This window comes from Apodemus sylvaticus, chromosome 3 (genome assembly GCF_947179515.1).
Source record: "Apodemus sylvaticus chromosome 3, mApoSyl1.1, whole genome shotgun sequence".
In the NCBI taxonomy this organism is placed as follows: domain Eukaryota; kingdom Metazoa; phylum Chordata; class Mammalia; order Rodentia; family Muridae; genus Apodemus; species Apodemus sylvaticus.
The window spans coordinates 153,336,799-153,359,875 of record NC_067474.1 but is presented as its reverse complement, the minus strand read 5'-3'; the positions used below and the strand labels follow the sequence as shown (position 1 = coordinate 153,359,875).

Below are 23,077 nucleotides of genomic sequence, written 5' to 3'. Positions count from 1 at the left end.
CTCCCTCCCCTCCCCGCGGTTGAGCATTTTTGCACAACTTACCCAGCTGATCGCTCGCGCCCCCTCGCTTTTCCCCTTGTGTTCCCCAACCCTGTCGCACAGATCGCCTCCCCTCTAGTCCGAAACCCGAGCAGGCGCGTCCCCCGCTCCAGTCCTCCGGGGGACAGGGTGTGAGGGCGAGAAGAAAGAGGCGTGGAGAGGAGGGATCGAGGGGGAGGAGAGAGTCCGAGGCAGAGAATAAATATATAAATAAAGACCCAAAGAAATCCACTCTGCAGCCTCTGGGCTCAGGAACTTCAGCCGGGAGAGCGGGAGCCGGTGGCCCGCAAGGCACAGCTGGGGACGGGGAACCCGGCCTGCTCGGCCCACGGCTGCCGGTGTCATTCGGCTTAACTTCTGGCCGAGCCAGGCGGGTGGAGGCGGACTTGGGTTGGAGTGTTTGTTTGTTTGAACTTCCTTGTCGCCACCTTCCACTCCCCCCGCCCCTACCTCACCACCCCCCCCCCCGCCCAGCTTCTGGAAGGGGCGCGTCTGCAGCCGGGTGGGGGGGGGGGGGAGTGTGCCGAAGGGAGGGGGAAGAGGCTAGTGGGGGGGGGGGAAGGGAAGAAGAGAAGAGGAGGATCGCAGCAGGGGTGAAAGGAAGAGACGCCAAGAGGTTTATCCAGCCGACTCTGGATTCGTCTCCGGCGTGCGCAGGAATGGCGGCGCTGCCCGGCGCGGTCCCCAGGATGATGAGACCCGGCCCGGGGCAGAACTACCCGCGCACCGGCTTCCCCCTGGAAGGTAAGAGCGCGCAGAGGAGGCCTTCACCGGGTCCTCCCGAGGGCCACGGAGGTAGCACTCTCCAGGGGAGCGAGCAGCGGGGCATCCGGGGCTCGGCTGGGTCCCAGTCTCCGCGTGCGACCCGGGAAGTTTTCTAGAGAGGACACTTGTCAGTTTCTGCGTGGACTCCGCTGACCCTCGGCCCCGCGCTCCGTGGGTCACCGACTGCTGGCCTTTCGCCGCAGGATGCGACTCCCCCGGGAGATCGCATCTGGTCCGTTTTGCGCTCCGGTAAATTCCAGGCTTTCCCACTATTCTCTGACACTGCGGAGTTCCCGGGTCTCTGCGCAGCGCCGCCGCCGGCTTTCTTCCCTAGTTTTGAATCGGTTCCTCAAAGTCAGGATGGGATCCCAACCCCTTTTATTTCCAAATACCAACTAACGATACTCTATTTCTACTCTATCAGACTGTTCCTCCAAAGCAACTTACTAACTGGCTTGTTTGTTTTTTTTTTTTCCGGCCCCGACACAAACTAATTGAAAACAATACATAGTGTCAGATTTCCCTCAAAAACAAAAACATTCAAAACACAACTTCTCACTAAAGTCCGCAATGTCCCGGGAAAGAAACTCAAGACAGAGAGCTGGTACAGCAATATCCAAGCCACTCGGGGATGTAGAGGGGACCGGCCGGCGGCGATCGGCCTGGAGAGGAGAAAGGGCCCCTTTGCGCGCCCCCTCCCTTTTCTATTTAAACCGATGGAAGGCTTTCAGCCAGTCACGGGAGGGTCTTTTAGCTCCCTCCGCTCAGACAGCCCACGGTGTCTCAGGAGCAGTTAGAAACGGCTGTGCCAATTTTATTTTTTTAGCCGCCCCTCTTGTCACTGTGTGGGCTCCACTTGTGGGTGCGGGAGGATGGGGAAAGAAGGGGCGGTTTGGCAGCCGGCGATCTAGGGAGGGAGCCCCCTCCCTCGGGCAGCGAGAAGCCGCCGGGTCCCCGAATTAGACAGAGGCGAAGAGAGCGGGCTGCGTGATCAAGTGTGCGCGAACGGCCGCGCAGGCGGGAGAGCGCGGCAGCCGGGGATTTGCCGGAGTCCTCTCCTGGAACGAATGCAAGCAAAACAGGCGGCCGAGGACGCGCGAAGGATTAGGACAATATTTGCCCAACATGACGCAGAATACTGAGGAGAGCCGAGTGCCGGTCGCTAAAGAGGCTCTTGAATATAAAGTTGGGCGTTCGAGAGCTCTCCAGCGCTAATGGCGTATCCCGCCACGGAGACCGAGTGACTCTGGCTCGGCAACGCACGATTTCTGATTAAATCTGAGAGTGGTTTCAGATACCTACTTTTACAAAGAAAAATTGGTGAAGGGGGGGAGCGGGAAAGTAAGGAGGGGACGGTCGGAACAGCTCAGCACACAGAGCCTCTTCTGGCCTCCCCCTTTCCAATTATTCCGTCTGCTTCCTCCTCTCGGGCCGCTGTGAAATCGTTGTAATCTTCCAGATCTCTGCAGCCGCGAGTCCCGAAATTGGGGGGATCGAGGCTGGATTAGTGCACCGGGTCCCCCCCCCCCTGCAAAAAACCCTCTGTAAGAAAATTGTGTAGACTTTGCATTAAGGCCTGCCTAAGTTCTCCCTTCCCCAGAACACCCCAGGCATGCTTATCTTACACACACACACACACACAAAGTGACCCATCTTACTTGCAGCAAAGGCTGCTGGGACAATTACTGCACTTCTGAGACCAGGTTGGGGGTGTTTGTGGTCATTGTGGAGTGTGCCCTCAATTTGTCCCCAAACGAAATGAGAACTTTAAGGGTGTTTAAAAGCGACGGGAAATCTGCTAAGGGATGGTGTGTGCTCCCGGACGCTACACAGACAGCTTTATGTCACCAGTCCTTAAGCTGTGCAGACTCAGGTGCCACAACCCTGGGTGCTCCAAGCCAGAGCTATAAATGTCGACGTCAAGTAGCCTCTTAACTAAATGATCGAATTGTTAAGTCCTACTGGCCAGAGGCGTGAAACTGACCTGGGGGGCTACCTCTGGCCTGGCTGTCAGCCTCTGCCAGAGGCAACAGGCCTGTGACCCCAAGCTAAGCTTTCAGAACCATTCGCAGCTGCTCTCAGGGTCTCTATCCCTCTGTCCTTTCTAGCATTCAGATGACCCAAAGGTATATCTTCATTTCCTTCAATGTAGAGGGGCTTGGGGATGGGGGGAAGAAGCCAAGGCCCTGAAGCTAGGACTCTTTCTCCCTCTTGGAGCCTCCCAGGGCTTCGTGAAGACCTTGGAGATCAGCTGTTAGGTGTCTCGGGTCCCCCTCCCCCACACTAACTGTATCCTGTCCTGTACTCACTCACTGTCTTGCCTTCCTTCTCCAGTGTCCACCCCTCTTGGCCAAGGCCGGGTCAATCAGCTTGGTGGGGTCTTCATCAACGGGCGACCCCTGCCGAACCACATCCGTCACAAGATAGTGGAAATGGCCCACCACGGCATCCGGCCCTGCGTCATCTCCCGCCAGCTCCGTGTTTCCCATGGCTGTGTCTCCAAGATTCTGTGCCGGTACCAGGAGACTGGGTCCATCCGGCCTGGGGCTATCGGTGGCAGCAAGCCCAGAGTGAGTGTTTTTGCCTCTAAGGCTGGCAGCAGACTTTCTCTAGTACACGGACTTTGGTTGTCACCTCTCTCGATATCCCGTGTCATCTAGCAGCCCTGGTTGTCTGGAAACTCTCAGATAATGTCCCATTATTGGAAATTTTGAAGGATTGGTTAGCTGAGCTCTAAATTGTCCAAGACTTTGAGGCCTCGCTGGAATGTCCTTACATCTTTCCCCAACCCCACATCTCCACCCTAGCCAGAGCAAATCTCCCTTCGGTGTTGCCCGAGGTGGTGAGGGGAGACCACAGGGTTGCAAATTATATTTTATTTGATTTTTTTTATCACTGCCCCCGCTGATGGCATCCGGGGAACCTTGAAAACCCAAGGCCCGTCCTAGGAGGAAGGGAATCCCCCCCCTCCCCCAGGGGCCAGCTTGGCTGGAAGCTTTTGGGAGGTTGATACTAAAACTATCTCCCTTCCCCCACCCCATCTCTCTGTCCCTACTATCCCACCTCCACCTCTGAAGCAGGTGGCGACTCCGGATGTGGAGAAAAAGATTGAGGAGTATAAGAGAGAGAATCCCGGAATGTTCAGCTGGGAGATCCGGGACCGGCTGCTGAAGGACGGTCACTGCGACCGAAGTACTGTGCCCTCAGGTGAGAAGGCAGCTGAGCCGGTGGCAGAGCTGGCCAGGAGTCTCTCTGGAGATTCAGAGGGTAGGCCTCGGGGGTGTGGGGGAGTGGACAGAGGAAAGGGATGAGCGGGTGACGGTGACGGGCATCTGGGGGAGATATGGGCTTAGCAGTGATGCAAAAGCCAGAAGGATGGATGAGAGAGGGGAAGAAAGAGAAGGAAAAGGAGGGATTCCGTAGAAGGAACAGAAGTGGGACAAAAGAGAGAGAGAGAGAGAGAGAGAGAGAGAGGGAGGGAGGGAGGTGGGGGATCGAAAGGAAAGGAAGTTAACTTTGAAGGGGAGGAAGTTCTCTTGAGCTTTGGGGAAAGTGATCTAGAGAAAGAAAGACCTGTCCCAGGAGGGCTGGTGTCCCTGGGCTCCCATCCCCTTTCTTCTGAATCGCAGCCCTCCGACCACACTGCTGCGAGGGGGGAAGGCTGGTGGATTTGTGTCTGACTGTAGAGTTGTGTGCGGGGCGGGCATGCAGGGCCAGGGCACACCTGCCTGGCTGCAGCAAGGGCCGAGCAACACTGGGGCGGTAGGCATGTTGTGAGCGCCTGTAGGCACAAGGTAGGGTTAGGCACCTGGTGAACATCCAAGGATTCGTAGGGAGAAGCACTCGGTGGCTGCCTCTGCAGGCTTACCTGAACCTACATACTCCGGAAGTGGCCAAGGTTTCTTAAGCCTGGAGTACAAACAAGTCTCAAGTGCTTGGGTAGAGGGGACCTGAGAATGGGGCTTGTCTGGTTTCTGCCTCCCATTCCTCGGCCCCCCACAACTTATACTCTCTCTCTTTTGCTTTTAATTTCTGAGGTTTAGTGAGTTCGATTAGCCGAGTGCTCAGAATCAAGTTCGGGAAGAAAGAGGACGACGAGGAAGGAGACAAGAAGGAAGAAGATGGCGAGAAGAAAGCCAAACACAGCATCGACGGCATCCTGGGCGACAAAGGTAAGAACCTACCGTGGCCCGTGATGCAGGAGACCACGTTTTCCCACGCCTCTGGTGAGAACTTGTGTGCAGATTAGCCTCTGCCACATCTGCCACAGCTGGGACAGTCGGGAGGGGAAAAAGTTGCAGATCGCCGGCGGCCTGGGGATTTGAAGGCGTTAGTGTGTACCGGTCTATTCCTCCCCAGCGCGGCAAGTCCTGGGAACGAGGCTGCGAGGATAGCGCAATCCTGCACCTCAGCTGTTACCCGCTTTTCCCCCCAGGCTCGAGCCTGCGCATGCGGGTCCACAGCTTATGCAGCCTCTGGAGCTGGGTATTTTGGCGTCGATCAATTATTTATAGAAAACTTGGGCAAGCGTGCGGGAGACAGGGAGGAGGGCGAGGAAGGAGGAGCCCGCCCGGGGCTCTCTAAATGAATTTGTTAACCAGCCCCGCACACGCTTTCTAAACGGTCCCTTGGAACCCGGCCTGACAGCTGACTGATAGCTGCAATCAATAAAAATTAGCCCGAGCCGCCCGGGCTGCCTCTCAGTCCCGCATGGCCAGGGAGGACTTGGGGCACACGGGAGCTTTCCTCTTGGCAGGCAATGTGTGTCAGGGACTGGAGGCCAAGTGCCCAGATGCCAAGGGTCGGGGGATTCACCCAACACCCTCTGTCCAACCTGAACTAGATTTCCCTGTGCAGAGTCCAGCACCCAACTTTCTCTTCATGCGCCTGCACCCTGGCTTAGAATCGGGATGTGTTTCCGTTTCTGGATGGGGAAGTCTTTCTTGGTCACCCCCAAGCCCCCACAGAAGTTTTCTTGTCTATATGAAAATGGTATCCTAGGGGGTGGTGGGTTTGGGTATGAAGATTTCAGAGTCACAAAAGACTGACCCCGGAAAAGAGGGCGCCTGGACTCATTGCCAGGGAGGCAACTGAATCAGAAAGACAAGCATCTTTTCAGAAAGAGTAGGACGTTTACCAAAAACCCCTTGTGGTCCGAGAATTTTTCCAGAGGTTTCTGCAGAGTCCCTTCTCAGCAGCTCCAGTCTAAGTTTCTCTCTCTGGTTCTCTGGGGTGTCTCCTAACCTTGAAGATGAACTTCACAGACAAAATCCCACTTCTAAAGACTGCACCCAGAGATGGAGGCCCAGCACCCCACCAGCCCAGTTCAACCGAAAGGTTTGGGGAGGGAGCAAATGCAAATGCAGGCTGTTGATATTTTCGGGACCCGAGAGAGAGAGAGAGAGAGAGAGAGAGAGAGAGAGAGAGAGAGAGAGAGAGAGAGAGAGAGAGCAAGCGCGAGCTGGTATCCCGTGGTGCCAGGCCTGCCAGAGGGGCCTAGACCCTGCTGCAGGAGATGGCTTCTGGCCTCTGCCTTGGTCATTCTGCCCAGAGCCCTGGGACTCTTTCCTGGAAACCCAGGGTTTATCTCGGTTTATTAGAAAGACAAATTAGTTCTTAAAAAAAAAATCAGACTACTACTGGTGGATCCTGTATTTGAATAATCTAAGGTACATGTTACACACCAAACACCCCTTAGAGTCACCCCCAGGAAGCCGTTGGGATATTCGAGTTTGTTTAGAGATTGCTTGCGCCACGTGTACGAAGGGGGAATGTGTCGAATTCAGTGTGTGATGAAGAGGTCAGTGCCCTCTGAGAAAAAGAAGGGACAGGGAAAAGGCAAAGAAAGAGGATTGTGTCTTGGGGGAATCCCTCTGCCTTGGAGAACTCAGAGACCTCACAAAACCAGTGAACCGGAGGCTTCGCAGGAAAGAGGTTTTCCCTGTCAGAAACCCAGTATGTTCTCTCCAAGTCTCCAGGGGTTTAGAGACCAGGTCCAGCTGGTTCAGACAAGGCCAGCTGGGAACACAGGTGTTGAATGTACAAACCTGTAAGAATGAAATGGTTTGCGGGGGGCTGGGGATCTGACAGATTCCCCAGGCTTCCAGCCTTTGTTGGGGTGCCAGTGGCACTCTGGGGCCTTAGATGGCCCTGTGAGTTCCTGTGTCTTTCAGGTGGCTATGGGCCTATCCTGGAGCCTTTGAATCCGGGAGTTTTTGCAGGTTGACCATAGGCAATTGTGGAGGGGCAGTGGAGATCCAAATAAGGGAAGGGTTTGATTGTGGGCAGATTTGGTATCCAGCATGAACCCTGGCCTGTGGGTTGGCAGGCATGTGGAGATCTCTCTCTCTCTCTCTCTCTCTCTCTCTCTCTCTCTCTCTCTCTCTCTCTCTCTCTCCCTATACATCAGTTTCACAGTCAAATTAAAGCTGAAAAGCCCCCATCCAGCCCTCACCCAGGGTTGAGTCCAGAGCCCGCCCGGATGCCCACCTCCTCCGCCCCCCACCATGGGTAGAGGAAGGGGAGGGGTACACACTCACAACTTTGTTTTGGCTTCTTGCTTTTTGACAAATGCTTTCTCCCAGGGTCGCCCTTCTCATGGCGGGGAGCCACCAAAGAGGGGTTAAGAGCGCTCCTCTTTAAGCGCTAAAGAGAGATCCCTCCCTGGGTCCGTTTCTTCCTATCGTCCGCTTGGCATTTAATAATGTTAAGACTTATTAGAGCTGGTAATGAAAACTGAGGCTGCTGAATAGGAAGCTATGTTGGAGAGGGGTGTAATAGCTTCCAGGCATGGTAAGAAACTATTTATCCGCAATCAGTCTTCACTCTCAGAGTTTGCAGCACAAACGTTAAGTTGAAGGGTTTTAAAGCAGATTAAATTGAGCTTTTATTTCTCCGCACTTTCATCTCTGAACGGCTCACTCCTGCTTCCCTTGGGCTGATATTCATGAGACTGTGGGCTTTTTTTTTTTCCCTTCCTCTTTCCCTCTTATCCTAGTTAAGACTGAGTTATTAGGATTGTTGCTTGTGAGAATTCTCAGGACTACTGCCGAGAGGGGCTGCGGCCAAGCTCAGCTTACCTGGAGAAGGAAGAGGACAGTTTGCACCCTTGGTGGGTTAGACCCTCTCCTCTTCATCTTTCTCCCCAAGAGTCAGGGGGATAGGTAGAACTGCCCTGCTATAGATCTGAGCAGAGGAAGTAGAGAAAGAGATCCCCCCCCCCAGGAACTGATAAGGGCGTTCGGAGAAAGGTAGGGCCATTCTTCAGTAATCACAGAGATAGGAAGGATGGAGAGAGGGACCGACCTTGACAGTTGGTGCGGTCACACACGACCCACACCCAAGCCTCGGGCATCAGACTCAAGTTGAAGCCACAGCTGAACACATCAGACATAGAACTGGTCGGTCCCTAGGGTACAAAACCCACTAGGATTATAATGAATATGAAACACTCAAAAAGTTACCAGGAGGGATGAGAAGTTATTTTCCTGTCTGGCCAGGAATACAATATGGGTGTCAGAGTCCTGTGGGAGAAGAGATCTGGGAAGGGGGGGGGGGAAGGCTGTGGAGGGCTAGGCAGAAGACAAGAATGGAGCTAGGACTTCATTTTTTTGTAGAGAGGATTGAACCAGAGTCTGGCTCGGGCCAAGCAAGTACTCTCCCCCACTGAGCTACACAGCTCTTTGCATTTTTTCCCCTTAATTTATTTGAAGAAAGGTAAACTTACAGGTGTGGAGTGGAATGCCAACCGGGAAGGATAGGAGAGGGGGTGGGTGCCCGAAGTGTCGGTTTTAGACACTTGTAAAAGGAGGTGGGAAACAATTTAATTTGGCAGCAGCGATGGCTGCTAATGCGGTTTTCGGTCGTTTGCCGCACCGGAGGAAGCTGTTTTGATTGTGTGTACAAGGACCTGCCAAATTTAATTAGGCTCCGGGGGAGCGAATGAATAGGGAAGGGGGGAGGGCTCCTCACAGCCCGCACTCTTTCTTAAGTGTTCCCCCCCTCCCTGGAGACTTCACACCTGGAAGGATCAATGTTGGGGGGGGGGGGGAGATAGGTAAGGAGAGACCTGGGTGGGGCCTTGGAGAAGAGGACTGGGCCGAGAGGGTGCCAAGAAGGGCCATTTATCAGGAGGGGATCTGCATTGATTTAAACCTACAACTTCCCTCCTCTGTAAATGTGTGTTTAGAGAAAGGTAATTGACACTCCACCAAATCAAAGGATTACCCCGGGTTGGCAATCTAATCAAACACAGTCCAGGCGGGATTTGAGTCTGTTCAGAGGAGGATCAGCTTCGCATAATGGGGGCTCCGAGGAAGATAGGGGGTGTCAGGCAATTCCGCGGCTTTAGGCAGCGCTCCGCTTTGGATGTGGAAGGAACAGAGTGAGAGTAGGAGGGGGCCTGGGAGGCCCCCACGGTCCGGTGGGGGATGGGACGCGGAAGGTCCCGGGGGGGAGGGAGCTCCTAGCGAGGGGGCGAGCCCACACTGAGCTGACAAGACTCCCTCCCCCCCCCCCAGTCCTCCCGAACCCAAGACAAGAGCGAGGAGGAGGGAGCTGAGACTATAAGCGACACTACAATGAGGCGATAACTGTTACAAAGGCGAACACGCGCCCGCATGCTCGCAGCCGCGCATCCCGGGGTAAATAAAGTCTGCAAAACGGCGCTCCAGATAAACGGGTGTCTAAATCTAGTGTGACGGGCCAGAAGAGGAGAGACAGAAGGAGATAAGGTTGGGGAGGGGCGATGAAGGAGCGTAATCTAATAGGAGAGATTCAGAAAACAAACTTTATAAACGAGACAATCAGCGAGTGCAGAGCGCTGAAGACGTGCAGGGCCATTGTGGGCCGCGGGGCCTGGATGCTCCGGATGCCGCCAGGATAGTGGGGATGTAGAAGCGGGTCCCCGGGGGCGTGCAAGGGAGAAGCCGGGGCGTACAGAAGTTGCTGGAGTCTAGCAAGTGGGGTCCCCCGCTGAGCGAACGCGCGCGTTCCGTGTTCACCTCCGGGCACGCACCCGCCGCGCAGCGGCCGTTTCAAGGCGTCTGTACCTAAAAGATTCTCGTGCACTGCGCGGCAGTTAAGGGAATTAGATATTTACCAGTTTGAAATAAGCCTGGCTAAGAAGAAGGGAGAAGAGAGAGAGAGGAAGAGAGACAGACACCACACATTGAAAAGATGAGGCTGGGGGAAGACTTCAAACGAATTCATCATTTGGAACGGTGAAGGGAGATTTACCAGACAGTATTGGGAAGTTATTTAGATATTAATAACACATTTTCCTGAGGCGCGACCACGGCAGCCGTCTGCGCTGCTCTCCAAGCTATTTGGCTGGGTAAAATATGGGCGTCTCAAATGTTGGGAGGCGATAAGGCAATCGGGCCAACCCTGGTCCGGAGTCTGCAACGCAGGAGCGTTAAACCCGGATTAACCTCCCCCCACCCGCCACCACCCCCTCCCCTTTCACAGCTTTCCAAATTTTTGAGTGGAATTTACGCGGAAGGGTTTTTAAGCTCACCATAACAGTAGCAGCGAGGCAGCGAGGTGCTTTTTTTGAGACTTTTACTTTTATTAAGGAGCCTTTCTCTGAAAACAGTTGTTACACATTACGCTGCACATCGATATTACATGATGCCCAGAGAGGGCTCAGCAAACGATGACGCTCTTTGTAAAATTGAGGTTTGCGGTTAGTCTACAGCCGTCAACGAAGCTGAGGCGAACTCTGTCCGCAGCCCCGGTTATAGGGTATCTAAGGATATAAACCCGTAAACTAACAGCCTCAAGACAGTCTAAGAGGAGGGCTCTCTAGCTCTGAAACCCCAAAAGGAAGGTTAGGTTCTCTCTGGGGCCTCAAAGGCCTGACTGGGGTTGTGGGGGGGCGGAGGTACATTCCGGGAATTCCTGAAAAATAGCCACATCCCCTCCCACTCCACTAATGGGGTAATTAGGAAACCCAGTTGGGGATCCTGGGTGATTGGAAGATGGGGAATGCCCCCTAAGTTTCTGTTACCCTGGACCCTCCCTCTCTTTTTCCCTACCTCTAACTCCTGCTGACCGTGGGGAGGAGATGGAACTGGGGTCAGCACTTTCTGACCCGCTCGGTTGGGACTGGCCCCACCGGGGTCATGCCGCGGGAGGGAGGAAACTCGCCTTCCCAAATCTAATCAAGGCAGAACGGCGACCTAAGGGGGAAGCTGCGCCATTTGTAGCTAGATCTCTCCATAACTTCAAACAAAGTGGGGCTGGGGAGGGGCGAGGCCGGGATTCCAAGGGGGAAAAGAGCTTAGGGGAGGAGGGAGGACTCAACATGCGAAGGGGAGGGGCCTGCAGGAGGAAGAGAAGGGGTCGAGGGCAAAGGGGAGGTGGGGGCCAAACGAAGGGATGTGGGGAGAGAGATGTGAAGGCCGGGTCAACAACTTAAGCCCCGGAAGGGAGGAAAAGCGCCCGGCAGACCCCAGCACCCTCGGGAGGGGTGAGGGGAAATTGTGTGAGCCCCAAATCCAGTTTCCAAGCGCCCCAGAGCATGTGTCTAGTCCTTTGGCGCAGGGGCAGAGTTGAGCTCCGGTAGATTTCCGGGGACCAGGAGGCCGCCGCAGGTCTCTGGAAGTCCAGGGCTGCCATGAATTGGCCTAGCGCGCACGAGGTCTAGGGTCAGCTCCCTGGCTCGGTTTCCAAGCCTTGGAAGCGAACGAGGCATGAGTTTGAGTCGGGCAGCGATGGGGTGGGACGGTGGGGACCGGGAGCCGCAGACAAGGGGTGAGAAAGTCGGAGAGCGTCTGCAGAAAGGGCGCGATCGTGGAGAAGCGTGCAGGAGAGACGACGGGGGAGTGGCGTGTGGGGACGCTGAGCAGCGCCGAGAGGAGAGGGGGGCGCCGGGCTGCAGCGGGAAAGACAAAGAGGGATGCAGTCGCCGAGAGGCTGCCCCGACCGCGATCGCGGCGGGCTGCAGAGCAAGCGGGGCCGGGCGGCGGGTCGCAGCGCTTTTGATGCTCGGCGTTGGGTGACACCAGTACAAAGGCGGCTCATCGTATTACCGCGCAGCTCGGCGGCTCCCCGGGATCCAGCCGCTTAATTAGAGGCGAGCGCGCTGAGCGGGTGGGGCGGGGACCCGGGCGGCGCGCTGTGACCCAGCGCTGGGCCCCGGCCAGCCGCACAGCGGAGCGCGATCTCCACCCCACCCCCACCCCCGCCTCCAGCCGGGTGCGAGGTTCACGCCTTTCCGCTTAGCTGTCCTAGGGTGAAGTGCCTAGGTCTGAAAATCCTAAGCTTCAGGTTTTGTCTTCAGAGCCAGGGGCAAGGGGGAGCGGGGGACATTGAAAAAGCAAGACTGCTCTGCTCGAGAAAGCAAAGTGGTGTCTTCTGTCCGTTCCACCCGCCGGTTCTCCTCGGCTGAGTGTTCGTGACCATCCGCTAGCTTGTGCTCCCAGCCCCGGCAGCTCCGGGTGACCGATGCTGGAGCACCAGTGATGGGCAGAACGTACCAGTCCCCAGCACACTAGCCTTGCAACTTGGGACGGGTCGATAAATGTCTCTGCGCGTCGATTCCCCAAGGATAGAAATTTACACAAAGGTTCCTCTCCTTGGGATGGGATTCCAGACCTATTAGAAAGTCAGGTACAGGCTAAATAAAACCAAACGAAAGCTCAACTCTTCGCTGGAGTCCCTAGGCACAGAATTTTAAATACGATGTGAAGAGGTGCCTCTGCCTCCTGAGGTAACACCCTGCTCAGAACCCCGCAGCTGCGTTTTTGACAGCCCCAGTACTCTCTGAAGGGCCCCCAGCGTCCCTGAGTGGAGCTCAGAATGAAGGAATTTAAATGAAGGGGGGCGGGTGGGAAGTGAGAACTAGCCAGTTGTCTGGCCTCACTGTCTTCTTTCTTTTCTTTTCTTTTCTTTTCTTTCTTTCTTTCTTTCTTTCTTTCTTTCTTTCTTTCTTTCTTTCTTTCTTTCTCTCTCTCTCTCTCTTTCTTTTTTCCTTCCTTCTTCCTTCTTCTTCTTCTTCTTCTTCTTCTTCTTCTTCTTCTTCTTCTTCTTCTTCTTCTTCTTCTTTTTCTTCTTTCTCCTCCTCCTCTTCCCCCATCTCCTCTCTGTCTCTCTGTCTCTGTCTCTGTCTCTGTCTCTCTCTCTCTCTCTCTCTCTCTCACACACACACACACCAGTCAAATGATCTGAGAAACAAGTAGTTTCTAACTAGTCTGACTTCAAAACAGAGGCGGCCTCCCAGTTTCATAATTGGAAGGGCCCTTTCCCAGACATTAAAATATATACATATATGTGTCTTTGTTTATTGACTTATTTATTTACTCGTTTATTGTCTGGGATTGAGTATGCTCGTGAGGATCAGAGGAGAACTTGCAGGAGTCAGTTCTCTCTTTTCACTGCTGTAGGTGACCTGAGATGAAACTCAGGTCATTAGGCTTGAAGCATTTTTACTGACTGAGCCATCATCTCACTGGTCCCCTCGCAGCTAAGGGCAGGTGTGCCACCCTTTCGTCCTACATCAGTAAAGGGAAAAGACGGTAGGAAAGAGAAAGTCTTCCCCTGAGAAGGAAATATTTGCGAATATCATCCGTTCTTTAGAACTTCGGTTGAGTGTATGTGTTAAGTGGCCAGCGTCTAAATTACATTCCGGATGTCAGGACACTCCCCTCCCGTCGTCATGAAGTTCTGGTCTGGTATTGGAAACAGATGAAACTGACCCTCTTTCCCAGAATGCGTCTGTGTTTACCTGGGTCTCTGGGAGCGAGGTGTGTGTATTTGTAAATGGTGTCTGTGTGTGAGCGTGTGTGTGAGCGCGCGCGCGCGCGTGTGTGTGTGTGTGTGTGTGTGTGCGCGCGCGCGCCAGGGAACACACAGTGGGGCTGCCACTGAAAGTTGCAAGTAGCCCCCCAACTGACCTTTGGAGTCCCAGGCACCCGATGCCCTGCGTCCCTGCGTTGAGGGTTCAAGGCAGTGGTGGGGGGAGGGCTGAGGCTCTTGCCTCCGCGGAACTCTTTGTCTGAGGGGCCAAAAGACCTGAGATCAAAGAAGGCCCGGCGGGACAGAAAAGTGGGTGGGATCAAGGGAAGTAGCTTGGAGAACGCTAACCTGAATTCTTCTAGGTTCCTTTTGGGGGAAGCCCCAGCCAGTGGGCTGGAGCCTTTCTCTGGGTTCCTTTCCAAGGTCCCAAGCCTCGGCAAAGATGACAGGTGATCAGCCACGCCTCCGGATGTGGTTTTAACTGCTGAAGGCAGGTCTTTAGGTGATGGGGGAGAAAGGAACCCAGCCTGCCAGAGGTGTTCTGCGGTGTGTGTGTGTGTGTGTGTGTGTGTGTGTGTGTTTCAGGTGTTTAGGGAGTGTGGTGTGGAGACTGGGGTGGGGCACTGGGATCTGGATTCAAGCTTTCCGGAGTTCAGGAAACTTGTCTTGAAGTCTACCCTGGATTTATACGAGCCACATAGGCATGGAAATCAAAGGTGGGAGTTTGGTTCCTAGGCAAGTTTGGGGTTCGATGGGGACCAGTGGGAGTTTTAAGGCAAGTTTTGACCCTCTGCTTCCTAATGGAAGCTTCCAGAAGTACCTCCATCTCCTATCTTATCTTGCCACCACAGAACTGAGAGAGTGGTATACTGAGGTGCTTTCCCTGACTTCAACTCTAAGCCCCCGACCCTGCACCCCACCCCACCCATCCTGATAATTTCCTTCCTCAACAGGATTTCCTGGATTTGCCCTTTCCAGGGCCCGAAAATCTGTTAAGAAGGGAAGAGAGAGAAACAGACACAGGGGGAGAGGGAATGGGAGAGAGAGAGAGAGAGAGAGAGAGAGAGAGAGAGAGAGAGAGAGAGAGAGAGAGAGAGAGAGAGACTGGAGGAGGGAGGGTAGGGTGCAGTTGGAAGGCACCTTGGCTTCAGCTTTGGCCCTTCCTGGCCTACTGTCCAATACCTTTTCTCTCATCTTCTTCCTGGAGTCCAGAAATGAACAGGGAATGTCCTTCCCTCATTTGTCAGATATGGAGGAAGGATATGAATTATTACAGAATTCCCATATCCCACACCTTTTAGTGGGGGATTTTAATGGGACCCTGAGAAAAGAGGCTCTGGAACTTTCTTGAAAAGTGTGAGGCTCTCAGTGTGCTCCAGTTGGGACATTCCCTTCCATGACCAGTTGAGGACATACTGAGGTCCTGTCAGAGAGTACCCTAAGCCAGGCTCCATGTGCCCTGCCTGCTAGGCCTTTTGCTCCGACCCGCCCCCACCCCACTAACTCCCCACCCCTTGTTTGGTGAGTTCAGATCCCCAAGTCTAGCCCCTGGCAGGGAGCCTCGCCACAACACTGACTTCCCAGCCACCCATGGCCTCAGTTTCCTCATTTGACCAGAGATGGTTTAGGGCCGTGTGTGTGTGTGTGTGTGTGTGTGTGTGTGTGTGTGTGTGTGTGTGTGAATGTGTGCTCGCGGGGGGGGGGGCATAAGGGGGAGAGAGAGAGAGAGAGAGAGAGAGAGAGAGAGAGAGAGAGAGAGAGAGAGAGAGAGAGAGATGCTGATAAGGGGAAAGAAAGCTCCCTGAAGCCTGGTGGGGAGTCCTAGGCTGGAGAGAGGGCCTGGCTCCTGGCTCCTCCTCCCCTCAGTCCGGGCCTGCTCTCGCCTCAAAGGCCACTTTAGAAATACAAACAACTTTAGAAATAAAGTAACCAAACCCCCAAGGGGCTTTGAAGGAGCGAATGCCTGGTGGCGCTTTGCTGTGGTGTAGGCCAGGCCCTGGTCTAATCTTGCTTTCATTTCTACTACATTGCTGCCAGGGAAGAGCTCCAGGCCTCCCGGCCCCTCAGGAGGCTGATTAGGCTACAAAGAGACCCCATTATCCCTGAGAAGAATACGGGGGCGGGGGTGGGTTGGGGGAAACAGGGGAGCCAGCGATGGGGGGGGGAGGCCTCTGAGCTACTCTATTGACTTAGAGAAGTCAAGAGTCTCGAGCACACGAACCCACGCACACATGCAGGGGGGGGGGGCACATCCACAAAACCCCCAACAAAAAAACCTCCAGGGAGCAGCCATCCCCTGGTACAGGGATCTCTATGCTGACTGCCTACCGAGGGCCTAGGACAGTGAGTCTCTCCACTGTAGACATTGGCTTGCTGGTGGGGGGGGTTGGTGGAGGGGTGGGGGGCAGTGGGGGCAGGGGGAGGGGGCAGGATGATAGATAACATCCACTGCTCTGCCTCCAGAAGGCTCCTCCTTTGTGAGCAGCGAGTCTAGGAAGCATAGTACCCAGAAGTCACCTGAGCAGCAGCCTGCTTGGCTGTCAGAGGCCACTGCTCTGAGGAGGAGGAGGTGGGAACTGAAGCCCAGGAGACTGTGGGGAAGGAGAGGATGGTAGAGCCTGAAAGATCCTGGTAACTCAGAGCAGAACGAGACTCCGTACACTCTTGACAAATGGTAGGCGGGCTTGGTATCAGAGGATGCTGGGACAGAGCAAAAGATGACACTGTACAAAACCACAGCAAACCACAGGCTAGGTAGATGTCATCCCTCAGCTACCGCAGCATCCACTATGTATGGCCTTGGCATGGGCTGTGACTCCACAGCCATTCTGTAAGGTGAGAGGGGTGGAGGCAGGCCCTGTAAGGATGACCTCATCCTTCCCACCTCTGCATCCCTGATCCAGGAAACACGATAGACTGAGGGGAGCTGCCCAGCTGCCTGGACCAAAGAAATCCAACAGATGCTGATGGATGGATGGAAAGACCTCAGTAGAGGCTGGAGAGGACTCTCCTCTCTCTCTCTCTCTCTCCTCTGCCTCTCTCTGCCTCTCTCCTCTAACCCAAGGTGCCCTTCAGACAGGGGACATGTGGTCTCTGCGTGGCTGGCGCACAGTGTGCCTCGTGCTGCTCTTCAACTGCTCATCCCATCTAAGCCTGTCATGGTGGACCCACGCTGGCGAGGTGCCTCCCGGGTCCTAGTTGTAGGCTCCTAAAAACAAAACAAAACAAAACAAACAACAACAACAAAAAAAAACGGGGCTAAATAAACTTAGTGCTTATTCCAAGGGCGGTGGGGAGCCATAGAAAGATTTCAGCTTGGGGTTGATGGACAGAGAGGAGAAAGTCATGGAAGGGTCAGACATCATCGATGCTTCTGGGACCCAGGAAACTGGAGGAGATGCAGATGAGTGTGGAGAGCAGGAGGCTGAGTGCGGATGTGGGAGGGAGCACCTTGCTGTTGATGGAGGGAGGAGGAAGACTCCCAATCCCTGAGTCCTCCTTGCACAGGAGACTCCTTCAGTGTGGAGCCAGCAACTGCCACCTGGGGGGAGGGTCCTCTTCAGACTAGGAGGGCACAGACTTGGACAGGCCCCTGATCTCAGCATGCCATGATCCAGAAAGGGAGACAGGAATGAGCCGGAAAGAGAGACACAGCCGCTTCGCTTACAGAAGCCACGAGGTGAAATTAGGCCTCTTCCTCCACTCTGCAGACTCTTTGTGTTATGGTACATGCTTAAATAGACCACGGGTGTGGGGGGAAACTGAGGCAGAGAGGTTAGTGAGCTCTCGATCTTCTTCAGTTCTGAGAGACACTATGGCTCCAGCAGACATCACCGTGAAGCGCTTAGTGTAACGTGTCAGTATCTCCAAGAATCTTAGGACCCCTGTGACCAGACAGATGTCTTAATGCCCCCACACTCCTGGCAGCTCTAACACTGAGCAGGTGTGGGCTGGAAGGGACAACCTGCCCAGGCTGATGGAAGACATTCTCATGAGGCCTGGCTTTGTCCCAGGGAGGAGCAGGCCAGGTGACTCTCAGAGGCTTCTCTGGAGAGGGTGGAGGGGAAGCTCGGTGTCTCTGGGAATCAGAGCCTGGGGCTGTGATTATTGCTCCTCAGAGATAAGGTGATAATGCTTATCAGGTGACAAGTGATTTGTCTCCCTTTCTAGTCCCCTGATTAGGGGACTTTCTCTCCAGCTTGAGACCACTTAGAATAGGCAGGGCTGTTTTAGGAAGCCGGGTGTCTGCCTCAAAGGTTTGCCCAGCTTGCTGTGTGGCCAGGGCAAGCAGCCACCCTCTGTGCTTCACCAATCATGGTGGGGGAACGGGTGGGTGCTGGCGGTGTGGCACATTAGAATGGTGTCCCACAGGAGGTGCTAGAAGGATGGGACAGAACGTGAAGAATGGAGGTTCTCCAGCCAGCAAGGCAAACCTGTGTGTCTCAGAGATGGCCACCAGTATTGAGGGTTACTAGTCTAATGTAAAACACTGCTGTATAAATAAACAGAGGCGGGGAGAGGGGAAGGGACTTGGTAATTGTCCCAGCGCAAGTCAAGAGCTATACTCTCCAGATCATTAAGCCAGGTTCTGGCCAGGCAGTGGTGCACACCTTTTATCCCAGCACTCCGGAGGCAGAGGCAGGCAGATGACTCAGTTTGAGGCTACTTTAGTCTACAGAGCAAGTTCCAGGACAGCCGGGGCTACACAGAGAAACTCTCCCAAATAACCAAACCAAACCAAACCAAAGCTAGGTGCTTCGATGGAAATCCCTCCAGTGTTGCTGGGTTCTCAACCTTTGCACATCATTTGGCCGTGTTGCACAGCTGCACCGGCAGGGCACCACACTCTGCCCGGTCCTGCTGCTCCTCCCAGATCTTGCTAGAAGCATGGCTGGCCTTTTAGGTCTCAAGCCTGGGCTCTCCCTGAACAGTGGCTTTCACTCCCACCTAACCCAGGAGGATGAAAGTCACACATCCAGGAAGCGAACCCTGCCTTCAGGAGTGCTGGGTTAAGATGAGGGGAAATCCCTGAGCCTGTGTGGATGAAGCAGATACTGAGTCAACGTAGGTGGTGGTGTTGGTGGGGGGAATCCCAAGCCAGATGCTGGTTATTCACTGGGGGGCTTTGGAATAAACACATATAGAATTTTCTCCTCTCATGCATTTAAAGATTTACTGCAAAGCGATATACATTGGTGAGATTGATTAACTTATTTTGGTTTTCTTTTGTGGGACAGAGCGAGCCTCATGTATGTCATGTTAGCCAAAAACGATCTGTGTAGTCAAGCCTTGAATCTCTGATCTTCCTGCCTCTACCTCCCAAGTGCCCGGAGATTACAGGATCACACTACACCCACTCAGGCTCATACAGTACTAGTGATTGGACCCAGGGCCTCCTAGAACCCTTGAAGCTTCGAATAATAAACGCATTAATGGGGGATGGAGAGGTACCTCAGCGGTTAAGAGCACTAGCTACTCTTGTAGAGGAGTCAAGTGCAGAATCCATAGAGTGGTTGACAACCATCTGGAACTCCAATTTTAGGGACCTGGATGCTCTCTTCTGACCTCCACAGACCCCCATACACACATGCAGCCAAACAGGCAAATGCATAAAGTACAATTAATTAATTTGAAAAAAAAGAAGAATTGGAAGTCTAGACATTAACTTTTAAGGATTCACCTCTAGATCCTTGGGGAATGACTTTTCAGGGTTTGGGGCAGAACCTTCTGGTATCTCTCTGTGTGGCTGTGGCTATGGCTGTGGCCGTGGCTGTGGCCGTGGCCGTGGCCGTGGCCGTGGCCGTGGCTGTGTGTATCTGAATGTCTCTCAGACACTTGAGCTGGGTGAGGGGTATAAAGTGGACCCTGTCAACTTTGTGACTGTTGAGGAGTTAAGGGGTGAACATGACCTTGAACCCCAGGTTTCCAGTTGTTCTAGCTGTGTTGTTTTGCTGGGAGAGGATCCCCGGGGTTTGTTTGTTTTCTTTCCTAGGTGCTTGCGAGCACACTGTCACCAAGCTGTGCCCTCCTCCCGCTCTGTCAGAGCTCAGCATTCCTCAGAGGCATCAGGACCTTTGCAGGTGTTTGTCCCTCTCAAAGCATCCCCCCCATACACACACACACACACACACACACACACACACACACACTCCTAAATGCCCCCCCTCCCTTCCCCCACTCCTGCACCTGCCTCAGCTTCCGGCCTCCTCCCGCTTCAAAGCTGCAGGCTGGGCTTTACCTGCCTACCTCGGAGGAAAGCAGCCAGGCCTCAAAGGGGAAGTGGTATTTTAGGCACTTAATTAGACCCAGGACAAGAATGGAGGCTGGCGCTCTGGTCAGGCCAGAAGAGGCTCTTGGGATTAACACCCAAGTAACCTTATCAAGGTATCAAGGCTCCCTGGCCCCCTGACAGCAGGCAGCAGGCAGCAGAAGACTCCCAGGCAGCAGAAAGGCTGTGGCTGCTGAGCTGGTGTCCCAGGAACCATCCTGACAGGGGGCAGGGTCACGGTGGTATGTGTTGAGTGAAGAGACCACCCCCCACCCCACTCCCCGAGCTGTCAATCAGTTATCTTTCTTCTCTTCCCTCACAGTTTCCCCTGAGAAGGTAGTGTTCAGAGCTACCATTTCATTCTGGCTAGAGATGCAGGGGACAGAGATGCAGGTGGGTCAGGGCGGAGAGAATGGGTTTGGAAGGACAGGACCCCACTGCAAGCTGACAGCTAGCTGGTCCACAAACTGGGAGGGACTTTCGGAAGGCCAGGATGGGTCTGGGGAGAAAACCAGGATGGGAAGCAGAGGATGGGAGAGGGGGTAGTTAGTGGACGCTCCACAGGACCCTGTGAACTTCTGAACACTGTTCCAAAGTTGCATGCCTGTGCAAAAGCCAATGCCACAATAGAAAGACCTATAGTCACTACTGGATCTTCCTTTTTTCTGGCTGTGTGACACCAGGTGAATGAATGAACCTCTCTGAGCAATTTTTTTCTTTTAACCAACCAACCAATGCCAGGGCTGTCTGGTTAAAGGAGATGAGGTTTCTCCTGTCCCTTACATCAGCTCAAGGTGGTCTGGTTGAACACGGATGTCCAACTGAGACAGCCCTGCCCAGTGTGACCACCGTGTCTCAGTTTTTTTTTTATCTGTAAGTGGGCTTTGTGATAATTCCTACCTCTGGGTGCTATCTGGAGGACCTGGAGAATTCACTCCTGTAAAGTTAGAGTCGGTAGTAGATGTTTTTATTGTTTTGTTTGCTTAAGACAGGGTCAGGGTCTCGCTATATAATGTGGGCTGGTCTTCAACCTGTGTGATCCCCCAGCTTCAGTCCCCACAGTGCTGTGTCTGGGATTACAGTTAGGGATCCCCTTGCTTGCCCGCTTGGTTACCTCTACAGATAGCTGCCTCCCTCCTTTCAAAGCTCAGGTCAAACGGCTTCCGCCCCCTCCCCCCTCCCCCAACCTTCTCCGAAAAGCATCTACCAGCTCCCCACCCTGGTTGCATCCCCCAGACCCATCCTTGCCTCTCGAAAGTTCCCCTAGTTTGTGGACCCGTCCACTGTCAGCTTCTCCCAGTGGATAGGCCTGCAGCAGGAGTCCTTGGAGAATGGCTTCCCTGTCTCCTCCAGGGAAGGGGTTTCCACTTCGGGAAGACTCCTGGAGATTAGTAGCTGGCTCCTTTCTTTGGAGCCAGCCAGCAGCAGTGTTACCAACTTGCTGTTTGTGAACCTAAATCAAGAGACCTCCATGACCTGGGGATGTGTTGAGTGGGTAGATTTCTCAAGGGAATTTTTTATTTTCCTCTCCTGTGGGTTTTGTTACCCTCATTCCTGTCCTGTGTATGCCTGACCTATTCTGGGTTGGTTGTCAGGATGATATTATCCTGGGCTCTCTGGTCGTGTGTGTGTGTGTGTGTGTGTGTGTGTGTGTGTGTGTATTACATAGCCTAGTGGTAGAACGTGTGCCAGCCGAGTGCAGTGTGCGTGTAGGTGTGTGGCTGCCGTCGCCACGTGCAGGGGTGTAGTTAGAGAACAAAAGAGGTATGTACTCATGTGACTCTGCGGAGCCCACTCTGTTGGGCGCAGGCTTGCAGATTTGCCCACCGCTGGTCCCATTCATAGAGAGGAAATGGCATTGAGGGGCTGAGTCAGAAAGCAAGGCTGGCTTCAGAATCCAGCCTCTCTCCCAGGCTCCATCTCCCTGCTCCCCTGGGAAGATTGAAGCTATAACAAAGTTTAAAGCCTGGAGTGGCCCCACTGTCATCCAGAGGGTGTGTGTGTGTGTGTGTGTGTGTGTGTGTGTGTGCTCACACCCATGCCCCCTCCTCATTCCGACCAGCCAGCCAGCCGGCCTCTAGCTCCTGCCCGCTCCGGGGCCCCTAGCCCAGCCCCATCACACGAGGCCTTTTCTTTCCAGGGATTGCAAACGCGCCAAAGATTAACGCCGTGCAGCTGGCTGTAGACCCCAAACAATGGCAAGACCTAGGAAGTGAAGGAATCGCCAGAGGAGTCCAGTGAGGCGGGTGGGTCACGGTCTGCCCGCTTGACTCCAAGTGACCCCGACGGCCTGCCCTTCCCCCAACCCCCACTCCAGCCTCCGGGCTGAAAGCAGAAACAGTCTGTGTCGAAATTCTCACTTGAAAGACCAGACTGCTCTGCACAAGTAAAGCTTTCTACCAGAGATTGGGGGCAGCTAGGGAAGAAGGGGAGCACCTCTCCAGATGGGGCCTGGTGCCAGAATCCCAGCTGGGCGTGGCACCTCACCCAGTTCTGCAATGACAAGACAGAATGGCACAATCCCAGCATGTGTCAGGTTGAGGTAGGAGACTGGACAAGGTGTTTGAGGCTAGCCTGGGCTACTAGAGGGAAAGAAAGAATAGAAAAGGCCAGATGCTTATCTGCAATAATTTTCAAGTCGATAAAAATTCGAGCTGGGGCCAAGACATGTATGTAGCTCTGAGCCCTGGCACCGAAATAGATGACATAAGGTGACAGAGCTGGCTTGAGGTTGGAATGTGGTTCTGGGTGCAAACCTGTGTTAGCAGATGACAGAAAGACAGCTAAGAGATTTAGTCACTCGGCCAAGGTCACAGAGCCATAGAAAGAGACAGAGGAATCATTTGACCCTAGCCTTGCTGGCCTGCGTTCAAAACTTATATCTCTCCAGGCATTGCATGCCTTAAATCTCCACACTTGGGAGGCAGAGGCAGGCAGATCTCTGAATTAGAGGCCCGTCTACAAAGAGAGTTCCAGGACAGCCAGGGCTACACAGAGAAACCCTGTCTCAAAACAAACAAATAAATGATTGGTATCATGTGGTGTGTGTGTGTGTGTGTGTGTGTGTGTGTGTGTGTATCAGGAAGAGCCCATCAAGGGAAGAGCTGACCACACTTTGGCTTGCCTGGCTGCCTTCAATGCTGTGGCGATTCCAGAGCCGTCTATGTCTTTCTTGAATTTGGGCAATATTAGTTAAAAAAAAAAAAACCAAAAAAAAAAAAAAAAAACCAGCTCTTTTCTTTCTCTGGGGCTGTTCTGGTGCCTGTG

At 53.9% G+C, this 23,077-nt stretch overlaps 1 protein-coding gene across 2 annotated transcripts in view; it reads left to right on the top strand.

Annotated features, from left to right (window-relative positions):
* The first annotated feature begins 698 nt into the window (after positions 1 to 698).
* Pax7 (paired box 7) overlaps positions 699 to 23,077 on the top strand; it is a 97,635-nt gene continuing 75,256 nt past the window's right edge. The window contains exons 1-4 of one of the 2 annotated variants that reach the window (XM_052175722.1): positions 699 to 783; positions 3,139 to 3,374; positions 3,882 to 4,011; positions 4,848 to 4,976. In XM_052175722.1, the coding sequence (XP_052031682.1) occupies positions 699 to 783; positions 3,139 to 3,374; positions 3,882 to 4,011; positions 4,848 to 4,976 (580 nt within the window). Of the gene's footprint in view, positions 784 to 3,138; positions 3,375 to 3,881; positions 4,012 to 4,841; positions 4,977 to 23,077 lie in introns of both variants that reach the window. The other variant, XM_052175721.1, reaches the window with a different exon arrangement.